At 28.9% G+C, this 11,280-nt stretch overlaps 1 protein-coding gene across 1 annotated transcript; it reads left to right on the plus strand.

The window, feature by feature from the left end:
* Nucleotides 1–7,040: 7,040 nt before the first annotated feature.
* LOC100213655 (uncharacterized) lies at nucleotides 7,041–10,983 on the plus strand. The gene is made up of 4 exons (XM_065800083.1): nucleotides 7,041–7,166; nucleotides 7,386–7,481; nucleotides 7,912–7,999; nucleotides 10,733–10,983. Exons 2-4 carry the CDS (start codon nucleotides 7,386–7,388, stop codon nucleotides 10,912–10,914), a joined length of 366 nt encoding a protein of 121 aa, XP_065656155.1. The 5' UTR covers nucleotides 7,041–7,166; the 3' UTR covers nucleotides 10,915–10,983.
* The last annotated feature ends 297 nt before the right edge of the window (nucleotides 10,984–11,280 follow it).

Genomic DNA, 11,280 nt, shown 5'->3' on the forward strand with positions numbered 1-11,280 from the left:
TTTTTTATTAAATTGTAATGTGATTGTAGACATACGGATGACAAACAGTGAAGTTCATGCTTAATTCAATATACCCAGGAATCCAAAGTTTGGGGCACCGAAAAAAAAATTGATCATAGGCACTACAAAGTCTCTGTGCGGACCTGAATCCTACAAAATTGTTTTATCGTACTTTCATTTACATTTTTTTCTGAAAAGGTATTAAGTTTATTTGCATTTTTTATTGTTTGTCCACATACCAATTCGAGTAAGTTTTGCGAAAAGGTTGTTGAACCTATTTTCAGATCCGCAACCCACATTTTTTAGTAGAGCTTCAAAACAAGATCAATTTAAGACCAATGCGATCAGATCAATGATTAATGAACATAATTTTAGCTCAATTGAACTTGTCTTAGTAAGTTATTGTTTTCAAACAAACAACTGTTCATTTCTTCATTTCTTAGCACGTTAACGAATAATTGAACTTGATCCGTATAAACGTACTAAACTTTTTTAGTTTTACGTACTAAACAGTTTCAATTTTGAGACAATTTCTGCCATCATGATGATAAAAATAGTTTTAATTGAAATTTTTTCGTTGTGAAAAAAATAATTGACTGATGCATCAGTCAATCGCTTTTTGCGCAATAATAAAATTGACATCAGCCGCATCATTCAAGATTAAGATGACTATCCCACTATCGAATCCAAAAACAATTTGTTTTGAAACACAAAAGTCTATTTTTCTATCAACCGGTATATTGTGAAAACTTTCTTTTGAACCTTTCAGTATTAAAACTAAATGGCTATTTTCATCAAATAAAGAATCTTTCGCCGAAATTCTGTCATTAGGTTCTGCAGATTTTCGAAACAATATTGTATATTCAAACAATATTGCTTCGATGGATTTCAGCATAAGCCTCTCAGTAGAAGACATATAAGATAATTCTTAACCAATTTTTAAATGTAATCAACGCCTGTTGAAAATCTCCAAAAATTTAAATGTCAGAAAAAATCTGGATGTTCACTCTCAATGTCGCGACATTGAGAAGATTAGTTTTTATGCTCTTCAGCGGTGCTTTATAAAAACCGTGAAGACTTCTTGAGACACCAAAAAAAAAAAAAATTACAAAAATTTTTTTCTGACTCATCTGAAAATTCTTAATTTGGGTTCTTAATTCATTGATCTGACGAAAGCTTTTATACTACGGATCACAAAATGTTTTTAAAAATGTTAATGTAATACAGAATTACTGGAAATATATTAAATTAGGTAAAAGGTTATTTATGTAACCGAAAGCTAATTGTTTATGCGAATATATACTTTTACCTTTTTTTTTATTACATTTATATGGGTGTGAAAAATACTATATAAAAATACCAGAAACATAAAAAAATAAATGTTCTTAGAACAAAGAAGACTGGAAAACCTTGTCACCAAGCATCGTTTTTCTACATAAAAAATAAAATGAAAAACCCTTTTTTGTACAATGATCTTTTATTAGATAAAGAATTAAAAAAACATTTGGTCAAAGAAGATGAATACGGCAATACGTCATTGCAATCTTCTGTTGAGCTACCCATACAAATTTTCAGCAAAATATAGTAGTTATACTAAAAACTCTAATAAACATAACAGTACTGCGCTGATAAACAAATCAAGTGAGGAATTTAAAAAAAAAAATTATTAAAAAAACTTAAGCACAAATATTTCTCTATTATTGTTAGAAACTTAAACGAATTCGAGGGCTTTACCATACATCTGAATCCTTTTTGATAAGTATTCCATATTTTTGGGGCTCGATATGACATGTTATGTTCCGTTTATTTATAAGGTTTTCGAGCAAGTTTATATGTTTCATATATACTTCCTCAAAGTTTGCAAGAGAAAGATTTTTTTTGAATCTATACATAAAAATAAAATGCTGACAAATATTTTAACATCTACCAATTTTATATTTTCATTAGAACTTTGTTTGTTACGTGTATTCACGCGTATGTTTAGAATAAATTATTTTGCTGCCATGTTTTTATAAACTATACATATTTTTTGAGTTTTAATACTTTTTCATAACATGTTTGCACAGCTGATGAAGCAATGAATTAGCCCAAAATATATAAGTTTAACATTTTGTTTATTGACTTATGAACAAATTTGATACATCATACCAACAACTGTGATTTTTTTGTTGTTGATAAAAACCAGAGTAAACTTTCATCAACAAGAATTCGAATAATCTTATACTGGCTTAATTTTAAAATAATTTTTTTTTTTCATGTGTTTTCATTCAAGATTTTTTTATTGTGTTTTTTTTGTGAAATAATTCATTATTTGTTCTAAAAATTTATTTTTCTTCTTTCTTACACAGATTTGATAAGACTTTGTTAGCCCAAAATCAATTATTTACTGTGTTTAGTTGAATACTCATTTCTGGATATAGTTTCTTGATATGATTGTTATAAAAAAATAGATCAAAAATATCAAAAGCAAACATGACTAAACTTACTTTTAAGGATGTATTACAAAACCATTTATATAAATTAAAAATAGGAGTAAACCAAGAAAGGAATATAGGTGTTTAAGTGACACAAAATAAACAAAAGAAATATTGCCAAGGATACTTGGAATAAAAGTTACTATTGACAACAAAAGCATGTAGCGCTTCTTATATATGTTAGAGACGTTTTACTCACTTTAAGCAATACAAGTTTGGTTTAATGCGGAGAAAATTAGGCCCATAGTGAATATATAAACAGATTTATTAATAGATTTGAAACATTTATCACAAAATTATATGATATTTAAAATTTAAATTCTACAACCTCTCCAAAATAAAAGTTAAAATAGAAATGACTTTTTACCAAAATATTTACTTTTTGATGAAATTTCAAGTTCATTGGTAACTTTTTATTAAATTAACAGAAATTAAGATATTTTTTCATAAAAAGAAATTCACTCGGAATTTGTAAGGGTGACGTTACCTTTTATTGATGTTTTTGTTTCCATGATCTAACCCTAATTTTTGGCATATCATTCTCATTTAAAATATATTAGCATACTGATATTTAAATTAGACCTAGACCTGGAAGTTATTTAACTCGAATACTTATTAGTTTTAAATTTATCCACAGATATCTGCTGCAAAAATGTTTTTTTTATGCTTAAGGTGGTAGTATAGTAATTAAAATTGAAAAATTCATTTTTTCAAAAATACATTTTTTAGCTAATATAACTATTGCAGTGTCGAAATCTTATCTTGCTTTATAATAAAAAAATCAGTATATACCTCTGAAATTGCTTTTAAATTGTTCAATATCAATTTTTATCCATAGCAACGCTTTATTTACCAGGTTGCTACGGGTTTTTGCAATCAAAGTTATATAAAATAAGCGATAAAAACAGTTTCATGCTCAACTTTTATAATGAAAATTGTTAATCAGCAGTTACTTCTTGTTTATTGACTCGATTTATACGCGAATGAGCACTCTCTATTGGTAATTTATGCTTTTTATAAGTTCACCAATAGTCTATAGTGTACATCAGTCAATTTTTAAAATATCTTATTTTAATAAAAGTGTAATGGGTCGAACGAAAAGAAAACAATCTTCTAAAAGAGTATACCAAAATAAGAAAAGAAAGTTTTATGGAAACAGACATACAAATGTCTGTAAAAATAATGAAACCGTAGCCATACCTTCAGTTGAAAACATACCATGTTCCTCATGCTACAAGAAGTTGTTCAACAAAGAAGTTGTAAATGAACTTCAACAGATAAATGAAGACTTTAACTTTATTATGAACTTTGGTTTACTTAAAAAAGCAATAATGGTCCTTAAATGCCCAGAATGTAACAAGTTAGTAAATTTGCAGTTTGATTCTTCAAAAAAATATGGCCTAAGTATTGGACTAAAAATTTGTTGCAGTGATTGTGAATGGAAACGATTTTTTTTTCATCTGCTAAAATGGATAAAAAAATTAATTGTGTTGGACGAAAACGCTTTGACATAAACACTCGTACAGTAATTGCATTTCGTGAAATGGGTAAGGGATTTTCAGCAATAGAAACATTTTGTGGAATTATGAACATGAACCCTCCAATGAATAAAAACTGCTATAATGACACATTGCACATAATGTTGGATGTCTATCAAAGTTTCGTTGACAAAAGCATGTCAAATGCAGCAAATGAGTTACCATCAATCAATGAAACATCTAAAGATATTATATGTGGGTTTGATGGATCATGGCAGAAACGTGGATACACCTCAAACAATGGATTAGTAACAGCTGTTGCTGTAGAAAATGGTAAGTGTGTTGATTACGAAATAGAAACAAAAACTTGTAAGTTGTGTTCTATATGGGAGTTAAAAAAATACACACATCATGAAGAATATAATGATTTTCACTCCTTACATTATAAAAAGTGCAAAATCAGTCATACCGGTTCAGCCTCCTCTATGGAATCAAGTGGTACAATAAAAATATTTTTGCGTTCTGAAAAAAAAAATGATTTGAGATATACAACGTTTCTAGGAGATGGAGATAGCAGTTCATATGTTAATGTCGTTTCTGCAAAACCTTATGGAGATTTTGAAATAAAAAAAGCAGAGTGCATTGGGCATATTCAAAAACGTGTTGGTACTAGATTAAGAAACTTAAAAAAACAAAATAAAGAAACTTTATGTGATAGCAAAAAGTTAGGAGGAGCAGGTCGCTTAACAGAACATGTTAAAAATACATTGCAAAATTATTATGGTAAGGCAATAAGGCAAAACGTTGGAAATTTATATGGAATGAAAAAGAGTGTTGCAGCTGTACTTTTTCACTGTTCTGAAAGTTGTGATGGCGAAACGCGTCATCAGTTTTGTTTGCGTACCAAAGATTCTTGGTGCAAATTCCAGTCTGACAAACTGACTGGCAAAATTTCATATAAAGAAAATATTTGTATTCCCGCTGCTGTCTGCAACACCATCAAACCAATATTTATAGACCTTGGTTCCGATAAACTTCTTGAAAAATGTTTGCATGGAAAAGCGCAGAATCCCAATGAGTCTTTAAACCAGTTGATATGGAAGCGATGCCCAAAAGATATATTTATTGAAAGAACTGCTCTAAGTATAGGAGTAGCATCAGCTGTACTAAATTTTAATGAAGGGCAGCAGTTCTTAAATAAGTTGTTTAATGAGCTTGGAATGTAATTCGGTGTAAATGCGCAAAATTACTGTTTACGTTAAGACAATAAACGAATCATTAAAGCAGAAAAACAATGTAGTACTAAAGCAAAATCAAGAAGAAAAAAGTTAAGAGCAATAAAAAAAAGGTTTTTGTGACCAAAATGAAGAACTGGAAGGTGTAACTTATAAAAGTGGTGAATTTTGAACTATTTTCTTCTTCTTTTTTTTTTAATTGTGTTTTTCTCAAAATCATGTATTTGGGGTTTGCGACGTGGATTTTTTAAAAAACCAATTATCAGATTTACTTGAAATTTGGCACACATACTCACTACATTAGTATCTACTACATACACTAGGATAATTTTTATTGCTTCTCTCGTTCAGTAATTTTTAATCATTTTTTCTCATAAATTACCCCCAAAATTGCAAAATTTTACACAAATGCAAATATTTTTTGATTTTTTCGACCATATCAAAATCTTCTAGTCTATGTTGCAATGCCAAATGTAATATATCACCAGCCAAATTTTCAATAAAAAATATATAAGGGTTCTTGAAAAATCTCTGTCGCAGTTTACCCCATTTATGGGCCTTCAGCGATAATTATGCTAAAGAAGATTTGTCATAATTTTTTTTTTTTTTTTTTTTTTTTCGTATTTTTTTTATATTACACATTGTATAATTTTTTTTTATTGAAAAAGTTGATTTTTTTTTTTTTTTTTGCTAATTACTATACTACCACCTTAAACTAGCTTTATTAAACCATATGAGAACAAATAAAAACTTTAAACAAACAAAAAATTTTGATTTCTTTTTGTTATTAGCTGCTTTTTGTTTCTTATTTTTGCAACTACTATTTTGATAAGCCCTTTTGTAGCTTTGAGAAATATTATTTATATTTCAACAAGCTGCTTATTTTTAAATGTCAAATTTTAAATTAATAGATTAATTATAAACTATAAACTCGCATTAGTTGTTACCACGTTAGAAAATATGTTCTAAATATAGAAGACAATAGTCTCGGATAAGCAAAATAGCCTTTGCTCACTTTTTTTTGTTACTAATGTATTTAATATTATGTTTCTCGCTAGAATACTTCAAAAAATTTACCATAAGTATACATTTTTATACAGTGGCAGCGTTAGGGTAGGGTCTGGTTGGGCAATGGCCCAGGGCGCTGAATATAAAGGGGCGAAACTTATTGGTTATTTTACCCTCTGTCTTTTTTTTGAATGGGGTTAAATTGAACTAGGGGCGCCGTAGAAATCTCGCCCAGGGCGCTGGTAGTGCTAAAACCGGCACTGTTTTTATACATTAATACTTTACAATTACGTTAACATGTTAAAAAGTCTTCGAAAGTTTAAAACTAAATGATTATTTTGTTTCTATCAACTACCCAGTGATGTGTAAGAAAATAAGATAGCGGCATGATACTTAAATAAGCATCTGCTTTTTTTTGTTTTACCTAGGAAGTTTTACTCTTTATGAAATGAACATCGGTAATCGAAACAATATTTTTTTACTGTTATGTCATTTTTGTATTGTTGGATACTGGTAAAATTATATTCCTTGAAAACTTTATTTATTTTGGACTTAGCACAGTCAGAGGTGATTCTACGGGAGTATGTGGGGGTGGTATTCTCCCTCCCTAAAGAAGACGATTTTCATGTTATAGACGGTTTTTTTGAGTCCACTTTATTGGCAAATATTTAGTTTTAATGAGGTTTTTTTTATACAAGTACAGTTGGTATTTTTTATGGATTTGTCCCGCCTCATTTTATTCCTTGAATCGCCTCTCGGCTCAGTGTTTCATCACCTGTTTTAAATATTTTGAAGTGACCATTACTCATGATAAAAATAAAGATGTTTAATTATCATAATTGCTTGTTTAGCTTTTGCAGGTTTGTTTGAAGGAAATTTAGATAAAACAAACACTCAAAGCTTTCATTCCATTTCTATCAAACGTGCATTGGTGTAGGTTTTCATTCCAATACTATTAAACGTAGAACAATGTAAGTTTTTTAAAAACAAAAGTTATTGTTTTTGTAAATTAAATATATATATATATATTTTTTTAATGGTAAAAAAAGTATATATTATTAAATGTTATATGAACTGTTTTATTTATATAACAGTCTACTTAACTCTTTTAAATTGTCATAAGAAATTTTTCAAACACCTTAGATTAAATTTTGAAATATATCATAAGGTTTTATTTCCATTTATTTAAGATGAAGGTTGCAGTTGTTTTTGCGCTTTTCTTTGTGAGTTTCGCTTATTCAGCACCGGTTGAAGAGGACGACTGTTTCTCATTGTTCAGTAACGAGGTAATACTTGCAAGGTTGCAAAATTTAACATATTACGACAATAAAATTTTGTCAGAAAAATTCCTGAAAGCGTGTATATGTGTTTTTGAGCTGATGAAATTTGTGGTGTAGTCTGAGAAGGGTGTGCGACATGGGGTTTTAGGGCAATAAGATTTGTAAAAATAACATTTTTGCTAATAGAGCTCAGAAAAATTACTTCGAGAGAAAGTTTAAAGAGTAAATAAATTAACTTTATAAACTGTAACAATTACGCTGAATGGGAAAACCGTTACAAAACTTAATGTTTATTTTTGTTGGATTAAATGTTAAAAAGATAAATGCAAATTATTAACAGACAAACAATGTTGCAAATTGACTAAAATAACATTTAAAAATATTTTCAATGATAATGATATAATTTATATGATAATGAAAAGAGTATAATTTTTAGATATGCGCAGCATATAATAGTCTCGAAAAAGAAATCGAAGTTGGTTATGCTTACAATGGATACCAAGACGTCGATATTTTAACTATTGGTAATAAAAGTTTTATTTTAACAAGTAGTTGTTTGAATACAGTATTATTAAAATTATTGTGGGTTTTTCAAGTTTTTAATACTTTTAAATTATTTTCATGAATAAGTCATAAGAAAATATTTAACATCTCTTTCATATAGCCCACCAAACATTTCAGTACTTAGTTTGGCCAACTTTAACCAAATTTAGGACACTAACACGGTTAGGCATAAACAAAATCAAACTTTGACAATTTTTTAATTTTTTCACTATGAAACCACATCTGATCCAACCGTTCAATCATTTCGGTTTTTGTTGTAATGGGTAAAGTGTGGATCTCATCTTTCTGTTGTTTCCATAATTTCTCAATTGGATTCATGTCTGGAGAGTTTCCGGACCATTTAAGTACTTTCATAGCACTTTTCGCAAACCATTTCTTTGATTTTTTTCTCAGTGTTTCCTGTTGAACAATCCATTTTTTATCACCAAACCACTTCATAGTTTGAGGAACTAAACTTTCTAGCACTTTGATGTACTTGTTCTGGTCCATCGTCCCTGTGTATAACACAAGTCAACTATGTGTAGTTGACTTGTGTTATACACAGATATTGCTCTCCAGACCATAACATTTGTTGAAAATTTCAAAAGTCTTCTTCAAGCAGTCAGATTTAAACTCTTTTCCTGACTTTCTTTGAACTTGCTGGACTCTTTCATCTAAGACTGCTATTGTGGACTTATCAGAAATGATCACTTGAAAGAAAATTGACCCTTTAAAAAAACTGAATATTTGACAGGTTTGATATTCTCATATTTAAAATAATATTGTGCATATTTTTTACATTTTAGTCAATATCATGCCAGTAAAATGTTTAGAAATTAATTACAAAAGAGTGTCTGTATTCTTAGCTTGTTCCAATCTTCTTTTCAGGTTTCATACTCATATATTGGTGTGTCTTCTTCATTCGATTTGTCAACCTAGGTTTTTCTCTCTTTCGACACGCTTTCAGTCTAATTTGTAAAAGAATGATCTTCATAGTGTAACGGCTCAAAAATATACCTTTATCAGCTAATTCCATCACAATTTTTTTACAGATAGTTATTCTGTTCTTTTGGGCCATATTTTGTATACTTTGGCCAAGTCTCGGTTTAGTGGACCGTTTTCAACCACACCTTACAACTCTTGAAGAGTCTATTTTAATACCTGAAAATAGTTTTTTCTTTATCAAACTTACAGTTTGTTCAGAAACATTTAGTTTTTAGGCAATATAATTCTGCTTCATTCAACTGTTTTTATACAAAACCGTTAATTAGTCTTTCTTTCTTATGCTTAAGTCATTGCTTTAACCTATTCAATTCATTACTGATAAAAATAATAAATTCTGTAGGTTTCCTTCAAAACTTATTTTTCTTTGTTTAGAAACGAAAGTAGAGCATATTAAATACCCTTCCAACACACTGACTTGAAAACTGATAGAAACTGATTAAAAAGTCCGAACCCATTTACAAATGTCTTTCCATCTGATAATGCCCGTTTTGGGACTTACCACTTTTGAAACCATTTACTATCTTAAAATTAAAAGACAGGTTTTAAATAATTGATCCACTGGATGGTATATGCATTTTTTAAATGAAAGTAATTAGAAAGGTATTTTTACCTATCTAAAAATAGACTTTTTTTTAATGAAATTGTAGAAATTCATAATTTTAGCAGTACTGTACAAGCTAATTTCATTTAGTATCTGTTTCAACAAATCTAACTTTATCTAAGCAAGAATTTAAGATGAAATCATTTAGAAAAATTTTCTCCACTAAGCAAAAAACCTAAATGGTGCGTTCTTGCTTTGAGGTAACGAATTATTTTCATGTTCATCAATTTTCATGGGCATAAAATATTCAGTTCAATTATATTATAATTGAACTGAGTGTTTTATGCTCTAAAATTGACAAAAAACCTAAATGGTGCGTTCTTGTTTTGAGGTGAGTTGTATGAATGAACCCAAACTTTACGTCTTAAAATCTTGTTTACTGGAGAATAAAATCTATTCTCTTGAGATCAAGCATATGTTATTCATTTTAACATTAACTATAATCCAAGCTGGCGACATTCTAAAGAGTATTTTTATATTTATAGATATATATCTTTGACTCGTTATTGTTGCCGTCTTTTTTTTAAACAAGCTAGTTTACTGTAGTCTAAACCAGCTTAGTGTATTTTTTTTAACTATAATACTAATAAAAATAATATTTATTTAATTTTCATTTTATTTTTATTTGTTCAACAAATTAAACTTTAATACTTTTTGAATAAGGCTATTAAAACATAATATTATATACATAAAACTTTATTCAAATTGATCAATTTAATCAAAATTACAATTTGTTTTATAAAATTATAGCAAACTATTATTTTCCAGGAACCATTGTTTCTTAGAAACAATGGTAATTTTATTGTTTCTAAGAAACGATGACAAGTTTTTTCTGACGAAAGAATTTATTGTTCTAAGTGGTAATAAAGTTAATAATATGGGTTCGGGCTTAAATTACGTCACGTTTGAGGAAGGAAGGGGGATAAGTGGTTTTGTGATAACTCATACGGGACTTGGTAACTAAAGAATTATGATTTTGTGACGAATAAGAATGTGGAGAGAGAGGAGGGGGGGGGGGGGGTTGAGAGGGGGTTAAAAACGGTCCGAAAAAAGAATAATAATAATGTTTGTATTTTTCAATTTTCTTTTAGTTGATATTTCTTTTTAGTACTCAAAAAGAAGTTGGATTTTCTTATTCAAGAAAGATTATTAGAAAAAATTCCTTTAGTTGGAGACAAGCTTCATGATTTCGTCGCCAAAAACCAAGACCTTGTCGCTAGTGTTCTTAAAAAAGGAGTTACAGCACTAATTCAAAATCTCGTACCAAAACTAAAATCATTTCTTGGATGAAATTAAATTTTTAAAAGAATGACATGTTAATAACTATGCTTGAAAAAATGATATATATCTTTGTATTTATATTCTATCCTAATATATAGATTATGATCAGGGTACTTAAAACTTTGACCTGCAAAGTTTTTGAAATCTTTACTTATTTTTTTGTGCATTTTTTTTATTTTAATTTTCATTTTTGTGTAGCAAATAACTTCAAAATGTACAGGGTGACATGAGATTAGCGTAAATTTGCGGCCGTGGCGCAGTGGTTAGAGCGCTTGCTTTATACCCAGTGAAAAAGCGCACATGGGATACGCGTGGATTTTTCCATATGTAACCCATGTGGGGATTATTATTTTGTCCCATGTGGGTTTCATATGG

Source organism: Hydra vulgaris, chromosome 06, assembly GCF_038396675.1.
Source record: "Hydra vulgaris chromosome 06, alternate assembly HydraT2T_AEP".
Taxonomy (NCBI): Eukaryota; Metazoa; Cnidaria; class Hydrozoa; order Anthoathecata; family Hydridae; genus Hydra; species Hydra vulgaris.